The sequence below is a fragment of the Mus pahari genome, chromosome 13 (genome assembly GCF_900095145.1).
Source record: "Mus pahari chromosome 13, PAHARI_EIJ_v1.1, whole genome shotgun sequence".
Classification (NCBI taxonomy): domain Eukaryota; kingdom Metazoa; phylum Chordata; class Mammalia; order Rodentia; family Muridae; genus Mus; species Mus pahari.
This window is the reverse complement of record NC_034602.1, coordinates 44,842,963-44,862,687: the sequence shown is the minus strand read 5'-3', so window position 1 is coordinate 44,862,687 and position 19,725 is coordinate 44,842,963. Positions and strand designations below refer to the sequence as shown.

General features: G+C 42.0%; 1 protein-coding gene across 1 annotated transcript in view; it reads right to left on the bottom strand.

Annotated features, from left to right (window-relative positions):
* Pi4k2b (phosphatidylinositol 4-kinase type 2 beta) overlaps window positions 1–3,370 on the bottom strand; it is a 29,575-nt gene extending 26,205 nt beyond the window's left edge. Inside the window, exon 1 of the mRNA XM_021210899.2 lies at window positions 3,002–3,370. Coding sequence (XP_021066558.1) covers window positions 3,002–3,251 — 250 coding nt within the window. The 5' untranslated portion in view covers window positions 3,252–3,370. The remainder of the gene's footprint in view (window positions 1–3,001) is intronic.
* Between the last annotated feature and the right edge of the window lie 16,355 nt (window positions 3,371–19,725).

Genomic DNA, 19,725 nt, shown 5'->3' with positions numbered 1-19,725 from the left:
CTATTCCTTCTAGAATTACAGGATGGAGTCAGCACCCGAAGCTGTATTCGGAGCACTGGCGGGCTGAGCAATACTTTCTAGTTCCATCATTGTTTACTTTTAAAGCTCAGGTATGGTGGACTGTCAAGACAAAGGAAACCTGTATTCTTAAAAACCTGCCCTAAAATGGTTAGGATTATTGGCTTCTTGATCCCTGATCAGGCAAAACACCTCCCACTAGTTATGAGATTCCTTCTACTGAAATAAGACTTCGGGGAGTTACAACCTGCCTCCCTATTTGCATTTTAGATTTATTTATTTTATTTTATGGTGTGAATGTTTTGCCTGTGTGTATGTATTTGCATCATGTGCATGCATGTCTGGTGTCCACAGAGGTGAAAAGACTGCCAAGGAACTGGAGTTATAGAAAGCTTCGAATCGCCAAGTGAGTGCTGGGGCCTCCCTAATGCTGAGTCACCTCTCTACCCCCTGCTGCTTTTGAAAACCCTTTGTTTACTTTTAGGAATTTTTTGTTTTGTTTTATTTTGAGAGTTTTGCTATGCAACCCTAGCTAGCCTGGTACTACAGCCCAGGCTAGCCTTAAATTCAAGGCTGTCCTTCTGCTTCACCCACCTAAGGGGTGGGATTACAGGTATGTACCACCAAGTCAAGCTTGCTTTTTTTTGTATGTGGGAATCCAAAGTAGTGTTTATTTCATAGGGCTAGTTACCATCTATGCCATGTGAAGTGCAGAGAACACTGCCCAGCATGTACACCTAGTATGCCAGTATTAGCTATCATCTTTATTACAACCTTATTCACTGATTCCAATGACTGAATACTGACTTAACACTACAGTTCATGAGACTTCGAGAGTCTGCCAACTACATTGTTAATATAAAGATCATAGATGCATGACATTCTCCACTGGCTCAAGAACATAAGGTTTATGGTTGTAGAAATAAAATAGTTAAATACCAGAAATGTCAATATTAATCTAAAAGCATATCTTAAACTTAAAGGTGTTCTCATGACAACTGCATGGTAGGTAAAGGACAAAAGAGCTAATGGACACTTTTGATCAATTAAACTTAAAAATAGTTAAATTATTCAATCACAAACCTTTTGCTAGTTTTAAATACTTTAAGTAGTTTTTAATAGTTTGAAACTATTTTTTAAATTCTATCTAAAAAATTAAAAATAAAAGTCAGGAAAAAAAAATCCTATTAAAATGAAGAACCTACATAATACTCCAAAGCAGTAGTTGTTTTGTTACACAGACTCCTAGAGTAAAACGGACAAAGTTCAGGACCTGGGAGGGAAAAGTGGCTCAGTCTTAGCTTGACCACTTCCTGGATCTGTGACTGTGCAAACATCTTGGTATAGGAGCCACCATTATAACCGTTTTACTAAGTTTCAGTTCTCACAAAGAGGATCAGCGACAACTCACCCATTGTGCTGCTGTGAGAACCAACGTGAAAATTCATCTTAACAAACTGTGAACTCTGGGCTAGATATATATCACCACCAAGGAGCTAAGAATTCTTATAATCCATTTGCATTCTAACTACCACATTCTCATCCTTTTGACTTTTTGTTTTAGCCTTAATATAAGTGTTGACAACAAATAAAACACACAAACCAATCCAACCCACTCAAACAGTAAGTTTTTCAAGACCTTAGGCTCTATTTCAATCTAACACACGAGATTAACTCTGGGGCAAGTAGCAGCCATATGGATCTTAGCTACCTCACAGACTAGATTCTACCTCAGAGAGAGGGCCATAAGTGTCCACTGCAGCTGGCTGAACAGAGGTTTGTGAAAGTGGAAAACTTCACATTCCTTTGCTCTATTTGGTGTTGTATTGCAAACTCATCCATCAGCTAATTTCCTGGTAAGGGCAGACCGTATGTAGTTAATGCGTTTCAGAGACGACTTCCTTTACGTCTCTTATTTAGAGGATTTGTGTTTGAATAAAAGTTGTTAGAACTCCTGACTTGCCCAGTCCAAAATCATTTCAAGTCACATTAGCACACTGGTAGGTCAAGTAAAACTTAACCTCTAGGAGATGCAGTATTAATTAACAACTACCCTCCCTGTGGCTTTCTCACAAGGAGTCATATGGAATAGTGCTCTTGAATAGTGCATATGACACTTCTTTGGATCCATCCTATCAACAAGTAGGAGTTTTTAAGAAAAAGAAAGAAAGACAAGAAAAAAAGGAAAGAAAAGAAAAAAAACGAAAAAAAAAAAGAAAAAAAAAACAAAAAAAAAAGAAAAAGAAAGAAAGAAGGAAGAAAGAAGAAAGAAAGGAAAGAAAGGAAAGAAAGGAAAGAAAGGAAAAAGGAAAAAGAAAGAAAAGAAAGAAAGAAAGGAAAGAAAGGAAAGAAAGAAAGAAAGAAAGAAAGAAAGAGAAGCCAGTCTAGACTCCAGATCTCACACAAATCTACTCCATTTCAGCCACACTCCAATCCACTGGTCCAAACTCACCACGCAGACACCCAGGCCTGCAATAGCATGCCTTAATTTTAGTTTAAACATTGTTTCAAAGGTCCACTTAAAATCAGCCCAGGCGATAATGAAATGGTGTTTTTCTTTTTAAGCGCACAAATATACTTTGCAGAGAGCTGGCGGCAGGAGTTCGCCCGCCTCCGCCCCCTCTGGCTAACGTCACAATAGCAACATTTAATAGAAAGTTTTGAAACTTGTCCCAGCGGCAAATGGCCATTCCTTCCTAACATCGCTCGGCTTATCATCCGTCCTGTAAACTCATGACTCCGAGGAGAACTTTCTGGATCGTTGTGCGTTCTTAATTCAGAACTTAAGTCCAAACTTGAACAAACAACTTACGTCACAGTCCTGGATGAAGTTTTCCCTCAGTGTTGGGTTCCCATTTGGACTGATTCTTTTGGGAAGCCCACAGAGTGAGATTTTAGTGGTCCCTGTTCGCCTGCCACAGGGGGAAAGGTGAGAGGAAACTGAGGCAGGGAGGGGCGGGTTGCGCGCGCGCATGGGTCGCACCTGAGCTCGTAGTGCGGGTCCGGTCCAGCTCGGTGGACAAGCTCGCGGAGATCGACCCTTCTCCGGACACCGCCGGCGGCTCGTCGGTGGCGGGCTCGCGGAGGACAGCCGCGCCCTCGTCCGCCTGCAGCCTTACGGCGCTCCCCGGGGCGACCCTCCGCGGCTGGGCCCAGGCGACGCGAGGCAGCAGCGGCTCCCGCTCCTCGTCCTCGTCCTCCGAGGGGCGGGTGGGCTCGCAGGCCTCCGCCATGATGTCCCCGGGCGGCTCGGGCGATCAGAGCCGCCGGGCTCCGGACTGGGACTCCAGCATCACGCCAAACCGCGGCGGACCGCTCCCACCGACGCCACCTCACCAGTCCACCAGCCCGCGCCGGCCACGCCCAGCCGCCGGCCCCGCCCCGCCCCTCGAGCCCCGGGACGCCTCCCTTACGCCTGCGCAAGAAGGATCGGGGGTGGGGCAAGCGAGGGCGGGGCGGGGCGGGGTGGGGCGCGGTAGGGCAGCGCGGGCCACCTGTGTCTCAACTCCTAGAGCTGTTGCCAGCCATTGCTGTGGATCCAGCAGAAAGCCAGGACCAGCGTCATTTCCATGGGAGGTGCATCCCTTCCAACCTAAATAGTCCTCCCTTATTACCATACACACAATATACATTTATTTCACTAACTTTTCTCTAAAAGTTCATGAAGGCTGGGAGCTACTTCTATTACTATAGTCCATGTGATATATATATATAGTTTTGTAACCATAATCTGTGCATTATATGCATTTATTTGCTACTAAAAATCGAGACGGGAGTGTATGTTTAGACATTCTTGATAGTGGTAATTTATAGTTTTGCTTTGACTGAAGTTAAACTAAGGTGTATCAACATTTAGAAATCTTTCAAAGGCTGTTTTGGCAGTGCTATTTTTTTTCCCTACTTCGCTGACTTTATTTATTTTTTATTTTGCTTCTTACTACTCATCTGTTTCACTTTTCTTTTTCTAGTTGTTTAGTAAAGATTAAAACATCGAGGAGGCTCCTACCTTTTAAATATAATGCCTTTAGAACTATGAGTTGCCCTCAGAGCTTTGCTTTAGCTGTAGTTCCGCTGGTTTTGATGTAGTGTGCTTCATTTTTGACTCAGCTGATAATAGCTTATAATTACTTTTAGGATTTTTCCTCTTTTAGCTACTACTTTGAAATGTATTAATTTTCAAATTTTAAGTACTGTGCTGGCTAGTTTTTTGTCCACTTGATACACAAGACTCTCTTGGGGAGAAGGAACTCAATTGAGGAATTGGCTCCATCTGAGTAGTTTGTAGGCATATCTTTGGGAGATTTCTTGATTAATGATTGATATGAAAGAGCCCCGGCCATTGTGAGTGATGCCACCCACAGAGGCGATCCTGGGTTGTATAAGAAAGTTGAGCAAGCCATGGAGAGCAAGCCAGTAAGCAGGGTTCCTCCATGGTCTTGAATTCCTGCCTTCAGCTTCCAATTTGAGTTCCCACGATGACTTCTCTCAGTGGTATATTTTGATGTGGAAATGTAAGCCAGATAAACCCAATTTTCTTTGGGGTATGGTATTTATCACTTCAGCCAAAAGCAAACTAGGACAAGTGTGCTGTGTACAACGAAGATGCTAAAATATGACACTTCATAGCCCAGTAGTTTTATAAAGAACATAGATTCTATAGTTCAGTGGCTTTTTGTTTCTTTGGTTTGGTTTTGCTTTGTTTTTGTTTTTTCCAAGATGTGGTTTCTCTGAGTTGCCCTGGCCATCCTAGAACACACTCTGTAGACCAGGCTGGCCTTAAACTCAGAGATCTACCTGCTTCTGCCTCTCAAACACTGAGATTAAAGGTGTGTGCCACCACCACATGGGAGTTGATTGGTTTTTATCTCCCAGTTGATTCTATAAATAATTTAAGTATTGACAGTGTTGTACAGGTTACCATTTGACCACAGACTTTTTCATCTCGTACGGAGAGGAGGTTATTACAATCTTTATTATTTATTATTTCATCTCATATGGAGAGGAGGTTAATTATAATCTTTATTATTTTGTGGATTTGTACTTTTTGCTTGGTTGACTTTTATGACTTCCTAATAATCTTAGTTTTTTAATTAAAAAATTACATGTGTGTGTGAAGGTCAGAGAATAACTTGCAAAAGTTAGTGATCTCTTTCCAGCCTGTAGGTCCTGCAGAATAAAACAAACACAAGATCAGTAGCCAGCCCTGCGCCAGCCCTGCGCCAGCCCTGCGCCAGCCCTGCGCCAGCCTTGCGCCAGCCCTGCTTTGGCCTTCTTAACAATTACTATGAACTATTTTTCTTATCTCTAGTTCTCTGGCTTTGAAGTCTGTTTTGTCTGATATTAGTATAACTGCTTTACCTTTCTTAGGCTTACTCTTTGTTCTAGGTATATATTTTTCCGCTCTTCATTCTATTAGTGTCTTTATATTTAATTTTTCTATGTGTCACATATAGTTTACAGTGTGGAGTTTTTAAATCCAGTTTGGTAGTCTCTATATTTCAGCTGGAGTTTTTGGTCCATTTACATATAATGTAATGACAAAATGGATGGATTTAGATCTACCATTTTTAATTTTTTATCTTGTTTGTTTCATCCTTCTTTATTGTTGTTGTTTTTGGTTTCTTTTGTGTTAATCTAGTATTTTTTTGTTAGTTCATTCTAGTCTCACCATTGGCTTTCTGCTAATACTTCTTTTATGTAAATTTTTAATGGTTGCTCTGGGGCTCATGGTATACAACCTTAAATTATTCTAATGTATTAAGAGGTTATATTATACTAATTGTCATAAAATACAAGAACCCTGCAAAGCTGTAGCTCATTTATCTGCCACTTTTAATGTTTTTATTGACATGTAAAATAGACCTGCATACATTAAATACAACATAAATTTTTCGCTTTAAGTCGTATATTTTAAACAAAATAATTTCTGGTATTTTATATTTACTATTTCTAGTGTTCTTCATTCCTTCTTTTTTCAATATTGAAAATATTGAATTTTTTAATATGAAAAAGACTGTCAACTTTTTAAAATAAACACGCCTTCACAATATGGCACTCTTTCCATAATCAATGCCATAAAATGGCATCAGTACAAAAATCTAAGCAAATCTTAAAAGAAACGGGCTATAAAAGTAGAGAATTCTTATAATTTGTAAATTTGAATTGCATACTTGAATTTATGTCATGTGCTCCTTCTTTTACCTGTGAAGGTTCTTGCTCAAGTCAACATTACGTGATGCTCTAATTTCTTCCTTTTTTTTTTTTTAAAGATTTATTTATTACTATATCTAAGTACACTGTAGCTGTCTTCAGATGCACCAGAAGAGGGCGTCAGATCTCATTATGGATGGTTGTGAGCCATCATGTGGTTGCTGGGATTTGAACTCAGGACCTTCAGAAGAGCAGTCGGTGCTCTTAACCACTGAGCCATCTCTCCAGCCCTGTTTTCTTCCTTCTTATGAGTCTGATTTTCTACCTAGTACCATTTTTCTTTCCAATGAAGAAATTAACACGATTAGTTATAGAGCAAATCTGGGGATAATGTCTATGGTTTTATTTATTTGGGGTGATTTATTTTACCGGCATTTTCAAATGGTATTTCCTACAGATAGTGGATTGCATGGCGCTCGCCTTTCTTATCACCATGACCAAAGCGTCTGATGGAAAGCGCCCAGGAGGAAAGGATCATTTTCAATTATGATTCCAGAAGTTTCAAGTCACCAAAGTGGGAAAAGGTCTTACAGGAGGTGCATGAGGCAGCGACAAGCCCCCCCCCCCCCGAATTAGGAAAGACATGGAGTAAAAGCCATGTCCCATATCAAAGGCACTGTCACCTCCAGAGTCACACACTTCTGCCCACCAGGCCCATCCTCCTAAAGACTATACCACCTCTCAAATCAGCAGTCTGGGAACAGAGCATGAGCCTGTGGAGGGCATTCCAGATGCCAACCACAACTGCTATTGTTACTGCCCTCATCCAAGCTCAGTTCTAAAAGATCTTGTGTGGCCTTTGCGATCTCTGAGTCCACCTACCTGTCCCATTGGTACTATGACACTATTTTTCTTGTGGGCATTGAGATTTTAGCTTTGTCTTTGTGTTTGTTTGTTTTTCTCCCATGGTTTTAGAGCTTTATTGTAGAAAGGCAGAGAGAGACAGAGAGACAGAGAGAGAGAGAGAGGAGGAGGGTAGGAGGGAGAGGCCAGCCATGGCCATGTGGAGAGAGAGAGGAGAAGGGAGGTGGGGAAAGGTGAGAGAGAGATGAGAGTAACAGAGGTAAGAACTTGAGCTGTCTTTGGTTTTAAATAACTACACTATGGTGTGGTTTCTCCTTAGAGATAGCCTGCTTGGATTTTGCTAAGGCCTTTTGTGAGCCACGGTGTGGGTGGTGGGAATGAAGCCCGGTGGTCCTTCCTAAGAGCAGCTGGTACTCTTAACCACTGAGCCGCCTCTCCAGCCAGGGGTGAGATTTTTCTTAAGCTGTAGATTTATGTTTTAAAAAAAAATTGGGGGAGGGGTGTTGATCTCATTTGTTTCTTCTTGTCCCAAGGCTCTTGTCCTGCTTCCTTTTAAAATAGATTTTTGTCACTTTTCTTTATGTAGAAACTTCTCTTAATCTGTTTCACATTCCCTGACCTTTTAGCTATCTAATAAAATAACTCTTCAACTCACTTGATAATTTTTTTTAAAAAGTCTGAACTTTTTTAGTTTGTTGAAGTGTATGGTCTTTTGCTATGTATTTTAATGCTAAATACTTGAGGGGCCCCTCAAGGCCTGGTTGCTCCCAGCAACAAGAAAATCTGCAGGTATAATGTGACCTTGCTCCTTAATTTAAAACTATCGGTTAAATAAAGATGCCTACAGCTTATCACTGGGCAGAATTGAGGTAGGCGGGGCTTGGGGTTCCTGGGCTGGGGGTTCTGAGGCGAGAGGAAGAAATCTCCATGGAGTAGGTGAGCGATGAGTCTTACAAATATGGTCGTCTAAAGTTAAGAGAGAGCATGGGAAATTATAAAACGGGGCTATCGACGGGAAAATAAATCCTCACAACGTAGAGAGTAGGTCTTCCCAGCTTTAGTGCTGATTGTTATAAATATAAAAGTTGTGTGCGTATAAAAGGTGGGGTCAAAGCCCCCAATTGAGATTAAATGTTTCCACAACCTTCATTTCCATGCATTTCTCTCCCGAGAGTCCCAAATATCATTCATTTATCACAACCATGTATTTTCTTTGGTCCTTGAAAACATATAATGACTTTCTAAATGAAACGGGGCCAGATCAAAGTCAGTTTCTACTCCTACTAATTGACTATAAGCCAAAATTTTATATTTCATGTTCTATGTCTAAGAAATATATGTATATATATATGTGTGTATATACATATGTGTATATGTGTGTATATACATATACATATATATCATGGTCCAGTGGGCGATTATGCTACTGAACCTCTAAATTCTGTCATCTTCCTTAATGAGTGTTTTACTTGCAAGTAATTGACTTGTCTGGAGTCAGAATTCTGACAATGTCTCTGAACAATGCAATTGTTGTTTTCTCAGACTCCTTGCGTAGTCTCTCCTATGCAGCAAGGATTTAGGTAGAGTACACACAAAGATTTGGGAGTTCTATATCTCTGTGAGTCCTTTTCAGGACTCCCCTCCTGTATTTCCAGTTACTTTGAGACCGCTTCTTAACCCAGTAAGAGGGTAGCTTTTTGACTGAGTGCCAGCTGCCTTGCACAGTGTATAGTAGGAAGTGCCCTCAAGCAAAATGTTTGAACCTAAATCTCACTCGTGTTGACATCCTTTGAAAAGTAGCCATCCCTTCAGTCTCTTCCTGCCTGCTTCTGGCTGGCTGCCAGCATCTTCAAATAACTGCTTTTAGATTTCTATTCAAAGTTTATAATTTTGATCCATAAGAGGGTTAGTCTGATATACTCTCCTATGACTTATTTTACTACAAATGCATCTTTTAGTGAAATGAATAGTGCTATAGTTTTCTCAGTTCATGGGTTAGTTAAAAAAAACAAGTATTGCCTTTTATAGGAGACAAGGTTCAGTATCAATTTTGCTCATCATCTTATTTTTTTTTTTAGAGGGAAAAAGTCTTTCTAAGTAAATAGATGAATTATGGAAAGCATTTTACTAGCAAAGTCATGGCAACCAGCTGAGTGGTGGTGGGGCACTCTTTTAATCCTAGCATTTGGGAAGCAGAGGCAGGAGGATTGCTTGAGTTTGAGGCTAGCCTGGTCTACAGAGTGAGCTCCAGAACAGCCAGGGCTATACAGAGAAACCCTGTCTCAAAGAAAACAAAAAGCAAAACCCAAATAAATAAATAGTTAATTAATCATAACAAATTGTATAAAAATTCTAAGATACCTACTAAAAATTTTGGTGATTTGTTTATCAAAAAAAGTTTTATGATCTATCACCACGCACTTCATTTACATTCAGTTTCATTTATTTACTTGGTTAACTTGTGGGATATATACCGAGGGACTTATAAACTACTTATCAAACAACAAAACTTAACAAATTATTAATAACTATAACTTATTTCAAGATACCTTATTTTTTAACTCAGTTGAGAAAATAGGATTTTTAATATTTCTGTGAGAATCATGCTCACTTAATGTTTTTTAAATGTGTATTTTTGTATGTAGTGTTTTGTCTGCCTGCCTGTATGTTTGTATAACACATGTGTGCCTGGTGACCCATTCAGTTCCATTCAGTTGTGAGCTTCTATGTGGGTGGGTGCTAGAAATCAAGCCCATGTTCTCTGGAAAAGCAGCCAGTACTCTTAACTGCTGAGCCATCCTCCAGCCCCTCATTCAATAATATACTTTTTGCAAAAGTGCTTTTACATTATAATGAGCTTTACACACATTTTGTTAAAGCCTTTGGAACTGAAGATTTGTCTCATTCCCTGTAAGTAAAGCATCTACCTTGTGAGTAAATTAGCAGTGCCAGTCTCTGCTGTCAAACCAGTCAGCCGGGACAGACTTGCTTTTTGCTCAATAAACATGTTAAATATATCCCAGTATCAGGCTAAGGATATATCCTGATGATAGGGCACTTGTTTAGGTTCTATGAGAATCGAAGCTCAATCTCTAGTAACATACACACATCCAACACCGACTTGCACATGCACACATGCCCTTGTGTGCACACACAGAAGCGCACACATATGCACACATCAGTCTAGTCCACTGTGCCAACATCTCATGTTTGATATCTATAGCTTCTAACCCAAAAGTACCAGTAATGCACACTGAGACTTTAACTGCCCGTGGTCCCACGGAACACCACCTAGAAAGGAGTGCACTCTTTATAATAGACACTTTGGGGGGGGGCTCAACCTTTAAATGAGCTCCCCCACTCCTTCTAAAACCTCATTTTGCAATGCACTATAATGTATATTAGCTATTTTTTTTGCATGGTTATAACCAAAATACCAGACAGAAACAACCTAAGAAGCAGCAATAACAGAAATTGGGGGTTCATGGTTTCAGAGGAACCATAACCACAAAAATTTCAGTTCATGGTTGCTTGGTCCCATGAGCTCGAGCCGAGCATGAGGATGGCCAGACTACATGACAGAGGAGAGCTGTTCACATAAGCAGCAGATAGGGAACGGTGAGCAACAGGAACAGCTGGGGTAATACACTCCTCAAGGACCTGCCCCCGTTTACCCACTTCTTCCAATTAGGCCACACCTCTGGAAGTCTCTAGAACTTTCCAAAATAATGCTACTATCTGGGGAGCCAAGTATCTAAAACGTAAGCTTGTTTTAGGTTAAAGCATCATGGCACAGAAGACTGTTGTCTTAAACGTGGTAGTGTCCATAGGGAGAAAGGGCAAGGCTAGAATTCATTCAGATTGGAAGGTGGCTTAAGATAATAATATAGTGTGTAGCTGAGGACTATGTAAGAGCGGTAGAAAGAGAGGGTAAGGCTTCTGAGACAAACATTCAGAGACTTGAAGGCTCCAGCTAGCTTCAGATGGGTTCTGTTGAAGGGTCTGAGGATCTGAGGATCCGTTACGCTTCTACATGCACCAGAGTTTGCTGAAACAAGAAAACGGTGACAATAGGATAGTAAAGTTAGTGATACAGATATGGAGAACAGGGAATTTCTCAGCAACTGATTGACATTTAAAATGTACAATATTTTAGTCAGGAAGCACAAATTTCAGATGTATAGATAGTTTATACCTGAAGTTTTTAACAAAAACAAGTGGTAATTCTATGTACTTCAAAAATCTCACTGAACCTGGATTGAGCTCTTCCAGATACTTCATCTCTAGTCTCCCACTGTTATTTTCTGGGGATGACATCTGAAAACCAGGTGAATGTGTTCCGATGGGGAAGGAGATCTGAGGAATAGATGAGATGAGCAGTGTCCATAACTAGGCATTCACAGAGTACCTGCTGTATAACTGGCCCGTGCTTGGTTCACGCCACATCTGTCTTCACCCCAGCCCTAACAGATTCTGTGAGGATCCTGAGATTCCAGAGAATAAATAACTCACCCATCTTTCTGGAGCTGATGAGAACAGTTGGCATTTAAACTAGTTTTCTTGGCCTCCAGAGCCCATGTTACCCGGTTGATTTCTATCACCTGAGATAGCAAAGTTTCATTAGCGTACTGTTCAGTTTTTATTGTCAGCTTGACACAAACTAGAGTCATCTGGAAAGAGGGACCCTTACTTGCCTTCATCTGATTGGCCTATGGGTGTGTCTGAATTGATGATTGATGTGGGAGGGCCCAGCCCACTGTGAGTAGCACCTCAGCCCCTCCTCTAGGTGCCTACAGAGCCCAGACAGATAAACCTGGGTTGTATAAGAAACCAAGCCGAGCATTCCTCCATGGCTTGTACTTCAGTTCCTCTTCTTGCAATGATGAACCATGACCAGACGGTGTAAGCCAATTAAACACTTACATCTGTGCTGGGTTTGGTCGAAGGGTTTATCACAGCAATAGGAAACAATCTGGGACACAAGGTTAAGAACAGGGGCTGCATTTCTTGGATAACTTCTCTCCACTTGAAGTTGAGACAGGAAGAGGAGCGCATCTAGGAATAATTAGGGAGTGAAGAAAGAGTATAAATATAATCAAAATATGTTGTACACATTATACACTTCTCAGAGATCTGATACAAGTATTTAAAAATACTTTTATAGGACCTAGAGACATGGCTCAGTAGTTAAGAGCACCGGTTGCTCTATCAGAGGCCATGGGTTCGATTCACAGGATCCACGTGGTGGTTCACAGCCATCCCAGACACATCAGTTCCAGGGGCAATCTGTGCTCAGACACATATGCAGTCAAAACATTCACACTTAATATAAAATGAATAGATCTAATGCAAAATTTTAAAATGATAATTTCATAGCCTAGTTTAAAAAAAAAAAAAAAGATAATTCCTCAGTGGCATGCCCACAAGCTGACCTAAGCTAGACAAATCTTCATTAAGACGCCCTTCCCAGATGGTTCTATGTTGGTGTCAAGTTAAGAGTCAGAACTCACCATATCAGTGACAGCATGAAGAAAAGGAGCTGTGCTGCACTGAACTAATACTGTGTACGAGGGATTTTGCCAGGCACAGTTCTGATCTGACTTGGTCCTGGGCTTGGGAAACACAAGGCGGTGGTTAAAAGTTTATAGTTTGAAGTTCATGAGTGGCAAGTGTAAAGATGATAGGCTACTTGCCCTGCTATCTGACTGATGTACAGTGGTAAGAGCTCTGATAACACATACACACATACCTAACTAAAACGTAATGGCACTTTTAGTCTATGCCACTTACATTACATTATTACACTATTTGTGTGTATGTGCACCTGTGTGGGGTGCCACTGCATTTGTGGAGAGGTAAGAGGACTGTCTGTGGGAAGGCTTTCTCCTTTCACACCGTGAGTCTCGGGAATTGAACTCAGGTCTCCAGGCTTAGTGGTGGGCTCCTCTACCTCTCTCAGCCACCTTGAAGGCCTCTTTGCAATAGTTTTAAGAAACGGTTTTTTAAAAATCTGCAGCTACAGAAATCATTTCTAATTTTGTCGTGCATGATACCTTCCTGGAGTTGTTTCTTTGCTGGCCTTCCTCAAGGTGGCCTCAAGTTAAAGGTTCCTCCTTGTCCAGGAAGTTCTACTAACTGGAAGGTATCAGTTCCGACCCTGGAGCGTGAGTTCCTGGTCCCCGAGTTTGACTTTGGGATTTTAATATAACAACTTTTGAAAGCCCTCCCATGAGGATGCTATTTTTAACTTCTAATCTCAGAGTTGGGGTTGTTGGGCAATAAATGAGATGCAAAGGAGCATCCGAAGCACAGCCACGGCCCTTCCTGCTTGAAAAGAAAATTGCAAATGTCATGTTAGGCTATTAAGTAATTGTCAGTGTGTACTTGACTTTGCTAATGATTTAGTCTACACATCCTTCCATTACTCTATCCTCCACCTCATTAGTCCTACTTCTGAAGTGGCTCTTAAATCATCCACTTCTCTTCCTTTGTGCCACTCCCACCAGAATCTACACCACCATGTTCCCTAAGAATCATTCATTGTCATTATAAAAGCACTTACAGCCATTCACTCTCCCCCTCCGTGTGTGTGTGTGTGTGTGTGTGTGTGTGTGTGTGTGTGTGCATGTGTGTGCACACGCGCACAGTGTGGGGAGGTGTTGGGGAGGGAAACTCTTATAGCTAAATGGGCCTTGAATTTCTGATCTTTCTGCTTTCACCTCCCAAGTGCTAGGATCATATGATACGCCACCAAGCCTAGGTCCTTCATATTATGAAGAAAATATTTAAGCCTCATCCATCTGACTCCTCTATGTGAGCTTTGTGTCTTCAGTAGCCCCCATGCATATGTCCTGTTAACACATTTTTGTGCCGTTCTGCATGCTTTGTTCTCCAAATTCTTGGAGTCTGAACTTCCTACACTTATTTAGACACATAGGGCACTGTGACCCTTGCCCCTCACTGGTACAGACAGCCTCTCTGGTCTCTTCTTCATCTTAGGACTTGGATACACTTCTGCACCTAGACTGCATCAGTCAAATTCTCCAAAGAAACAGAAAGGTAAGATAAGAGTAATTTTTAAAACTTGGCTATTGTGTGTGGTGGGGCCTGGAAAGTCCTGTAGGGTAGACGTTCAAGGAGGACATGCCTCAGCTAGAGGAAGAATTGTTTCCTTGCCAAATCTCAATTGTTCTTTTGACTTTTCAACTAATGAGGCCCATTTACCTTGTTTAGAGCAGTTCCCATTACTTAAAGGTAACTGACTGCAGATGGTAACCATAGGTACACAGTAGCTTCATACTAACAACTGTATTGTCTTTTCCAATGTGAACACTGTAGCCAAGGAGGCATATAAACTAACCATCACATGGACCACCTTTCTCCTCCCTTCCTCAGCTAAACACACCCACTCTCAATATGATGGAGCAACCTTATTCATCCAGGTCTCAGTGTCCTCCAGGAGTCTTTAGTGAGGCTACCCTTCCTGTTCATTGATAATGATTGGGTTAGGTCAGGAGGCCGGAAGGTCATACAGACGAGAATGTGTTTTCTGCAATAGTGTCAGGCCTTGGAACCTCCCCTTGCATTGGATCCCACTTTGGGCCTGTCGCTGGACCTTCTTTTCCTTAGGCTCCTCTCCATTTCTGTCCCTGTAATTCTTTCAGACAGAAACCAATTATGGGTCAGAGTTGTGACTGTGGGATGACAACCCCATCCCTCACTTGATGTCCTGTCTTCCTGCTGGAAGTGGGCTCTCTAAGTTCCCTCTCCCTATTTTCAGGCATTTCATCAAAGGTCCCTCCCTATGAGTCCTGGGAGACTCTCACCTCCCAGGTCTCTGGTGCATTCTAGAGAGTCCCCCCAACCTCCTAATTCCTGAGGTTGCCAGTTTGCATTCTTTCTGCTGGCCCTCAGGGCTTCAGTCCTTTTCCCTCACCCAAAAACAGATCAGGTTCCCCTCTACCCCCCACTCCCTCCCCACCCTGTCCACTTTCCCTCCCAAGTCCTTCTTTCCCTCCCCATTTGTGATTACTTTCTTCTCTCTACCAAGTGGGACTGAGGCATCCTCACTTGGGCACTTCAGCTTGTTGAGCCTTTTGAGTTCTGTGGACTGTATCTTGGGTATTCTGTATGGGTTTTTTCTTTTCTTCTCCATCTCCGTCTCCCTCTGCCTTCCCCCTCCCCCTCTCCTCCTCCCCCTCCCTCTCCTCCTTCTCCTTCTCCTTCTCTTCCTCCTCCTCCTCCTTCTTCTTTTAGCTAATATCCGTTTATTAATGAGTACATACCATGCATTTCCTTTTATGTCTGAGTTACCTCACTCAGGATGATATTTTCTAGTTCCATCCATTTGCCTGCAAAAGTCAGGATGTCCTTGTTCTTAATAGCTGAGTAGTATTCCGTTCTGTAAATGTACCACATTTTCTGTATCTATTCTTCTGTTGTGGGACATCTAGGTTGTTTGCAGCTTCTTGCTATCACACATAAGACTGCTATGAACATAGTGGAACACATGTCCCTGTGGTGGGGCATCTTTTGGCCATATTCCCAAAAGTGGTATAGCTGGGTCTTCAGGTAGATCTATTTCCAATTTTCTGAGGAACCCCCAGATTTATTTCCAGAGTGGTCGTACCAGTTTGCAATCCCATCAGCAATGGAGGAGTGTTCCTCTTTCTAACTCCAACATGTGTTGTCATCTGAAGTTCTGTTCTTAGCCATTCTGACTGGTGTAAGGTGGAATCTCAGGGTCATTTTGATTTGCATTTCTCTGATCACTAAGGACTTTGAACATTTATTTAGGTATTCTCAGCCATTTGAGATTCCTCAATTGGGATCTATCATGACTGCCTCCTGAAAGACCCAATAAGCAGCTGAAAGAGTCAGATGTGTTATTTGCACCCAACCAATGGACAGAAGCAGCTGACCCCTGTTGTAGAATTAGGGAAGGCTGAAAGAAGCTGAGGAAAAGGACGATTCTGTAGGACCAGCAGTCTTAATCTGGATCCCCCGAGATCTTTCAAACACTGGACCACCAAACAGACAGCATACACCAGCTGATATTGGGCCCCAACAGACATACAATAGAGGACTTCTGGGTCTGTGTTCATTCATAGATGATGCACCTAACCTTCAAGAGCCTGGAGGCCCCAGGGAGTTTAGAGGTCAGGTGGGGTGGGGAGTCCGTGTGGAGACAGGGTAGGGTGGGGAAGATGTGTGGGATGTGGAGCAGTCAGAGGGTGGATGGGGAGGGGCCAGGAATGAAATATGGAGTGTAAAAAATGAATTACAAATAAAATTAAATTAAAAAAAAAGAATGTGTTTTCTGCATAGAGACCATAGGGGGGCATTTTTTTCTTTCTTTTTTCTCTTTTGTTACTGAGTGTAAGTTGGATAATGTCATTGACCTATCCAGTACAGTAGAAAAAGATTGCCAGAGTTTTTTGGGAATAGTCATTCTTAGGCTGTGTTCCATTTCTGTAATAATAAACTGCTTAATGCATAAAGAATAGGGGCTTATCTTATATGTGGTTCTAGAGATTGGGAAGTCAAAGAACATGTGGTGGTGGCTTTCTTGCTGTGTCATAGCATGGTAGAGGACATGATCGGTGATAGAACAAGTTACAGTCTCTCTCTCCTCTTATCAAGCCAGTAATATGCCATAGGACCCCCATTGTCATGACCTCCCTGAATCCTATCTTCCAAGAACCCCAAATCCACATATCATTAACATGAAGTTAGGGATTAAATTTCTAACACAGGAACCTTGGAAGATACATTGAAACCACAGTGATGATATCCAAAGCAATATCTTCGACAGACACAGTGGTGTTTTTTAAAGAAGTCTCTCATTCTGACTTGTGGTAGTTCCCTAGTTTCCTCTTCATGTTAAAGGGCTTGGGGTGAACCAAGCTTGAGTGGGATAAAGGAAATAGAAAAGACCTGAAAATGAAATAAAATAACACCAAGATTGCAGTCTAATCTGACGTGGACAACGACAAGCAAACGAACGAGAGGCTGGCTCTCAAGTGAAGGTCTATGAAAACAGACCACTAAGCTTTGCTTTCTCTCCTGTTCTTAAAAAGATTTTAATCTAATCTCACAGACTAGAAGAAAATAACTCAATGTTCTGAAAATAAATTTCCCCAAGGAGGCCATTAAGGCAGCCCCTTTGTTTCCTGTCATACTCCGAATCAGTTACAAGGACAAACTCTATTTGTTTGGGTACATTAATTTTGCTCAATGGCCTTTCTATAAAATGAGCATCAAATTGATGGGACCGGACCTCAGTAAAGAAGAAGTTCCAATTTTCTCTGGATGGATTGTTCTGGACGTGCAGTGGAAAATTATTATTAATGGTGATTCATGTTTACTACCCAGCGAGCATGAGAGAAAGATGGAACTTAGAAATGCATCCGCATCTCAGTCAGCTCGGAGTACCGTGAACGAATCAGAGTGACACCCCGTCTTTGACTCCTGCTCTAGGAGTCCCCTTGGGCCTTATGTGGTGACTTGTATCTAGTTTTTCTCAGACTGTTTTGGTTTATAGACTTCAGAGGAAAGAAAGGAGGGTTTCATTATGAGCCAGTCGGAGTTGTGTTCATGCATGCATCTTGTGCTAATGAGCTAGCTAGATGCAAGCGTCTTGTGCTCATGAACTAGCTAGGTGCATCTTGGTAGTTATTTCAACCCTTCCTTTGGACACATAGTGAGCAGCTCAACCTAACCCTCACCTACTGGAGCTTATGCTTGAGGCCCAGAGAATCTGGCCACTCCTGGTTCCTGATACATACTGAGATCTAAAAGGGCAAACAAAACAGTTGTATGTATGGGAGTCTCCTCTTCAGGATAAAAGGTTGAGCAGAGTGTACAGGAAGAGGTAATGATGAAGGAAATGAGTGGCAAAATGACCTCATCTTCCTGTGGCTCATCCAGGACCCGGTCCTGCTGTTAGTGGACAGGGGGGCTCTGCAGGGCTGCCTCCATCAGCAGTTCTCATAGATGAAATGGCCTTAGCACTGAACTCCTTTGTGTGCATCTCATTCCTTAGTTGTCCTCATCGTTGTCTTCGTCATCGTCCTCCTCCTCCTCCTCCTCCTCTTCCTCCTCCTTCTGAGACAAGACCAACCAATGAAAATAAAACAGGGCTTCCTACTAACTGCTGCTAAGCAAGGGAGTGCGACGCTGTCATTTAGGCTTGGCGGAGACTGGGTGGCACCATGGGACTGGAAAGCTTCATGGTAGCAGAAGGGCACATCAGAACTCAGGCTGGAAGGTGCTGGCCAGTGGAAGCTGGAGGTAGCTGACTCCAAGCAGGACATCCCATGTAATTGGTTTAGGATACATCACTGGTTTTCTCTTGATTGGGGACAAAGATCAGGGTAGATAGCCATTATTAATAAAATCATGGCTGTTTATCTGCAATGGTTGTTTTGGTTTGAAGGCTGTTTGCTAGGAATAATGGGCCGTTTTCTATAGGCTGTGGGCCAGAATTTGTTGCTTCCTGTGGTCTGGTCATTGTCTGATTGCATAGTTAAGTGTCTCACTTGTTTTCCCTAGGTGGTTCTGGATGTGCTTGTCTTGAAGACTTCTATTTTATGTACATGGATGTACTAGTGTAGTGTACAGGCATATATGCATGTTCATGTATGTGTGGGTGTACGTATGTGTATGCATGTACTCATATGAAGGCCAGGGGTTGGTGCCCATGTTTCCCTCCACCATTCTCTACCTTATATATCGAGGCAGAATTATCTCTTGATGAACCCAGAGCTCACCAGTTTGGCTACTCTATCTAACCAGCTTGCCCCATAGGGATCCCTTTTGCTAACTCTCCCATGCTGGGCAATTACATGGGTGCTGGAGATCTGAACTCTGGTCTTCTCATTTGCATAGCAAGCTTATGAAGGTATCTCCCCAGCCATTGTTATATAAAATGTGTAGGTCAGAGGATTCAGACTCCTAAGCTCCCACCAGCCACGTCCCTGCTGACAAGTCGCTGTGTTCTATGCATAGATGACAGTATGATCCCAAAGTGCTTTGTACAAAATTCTGAATGCTTGTAGTGTCAGTATGTGGTTTTCCCCAGCAAGGGTTTGCAGAAAGGGAAAGTATCTTTTTTTTACCCAACCCTCAGTCCCCAAAGCTCACATGGTGTGTTTAGCATATCAGCTTGATTAATCATTAATTGAATATTTTATATTGGATCACAGGAAGCTACCTTTTATGAAGGTCAAAATGATCAAATGATGTGCAGTTTGTAAAGTTAAACCTAGTGGGGGAATGGGAGGGAGGGAGGTAGAGGAGGGGGAGGGGCTGTAATGCCTTTAACTGTTGTCAGTTCTGTTTTTCATAACTGTAATGATTTAAGCATCAAGGCTCTGAGGAAAGCCTGTGGCCTCTTCATTATAGGGAAAAAAATCCTGACTTTTTCTCTCAACTTAGTTATGACTTCCATTCACTCATGGCTTATTTAGCCACTTGGCACATGGCACTGTGGGCCCTTTCCACTCATGTGTCTGTCAGCTATTTTATAAAAACAACAGTCTCTGGCATGCGTGGTCATTGTCATTTTCCAATCATGTGAGCGACAGTTTAGGACTGTAGCAGTTTAGCCTAGAGAAGGGCACTATTGACACCTCTTTCTTTACTGATTAAAAACATGTATGGTATCTTCTCCCAGCTCTTTTGCATTTGTAG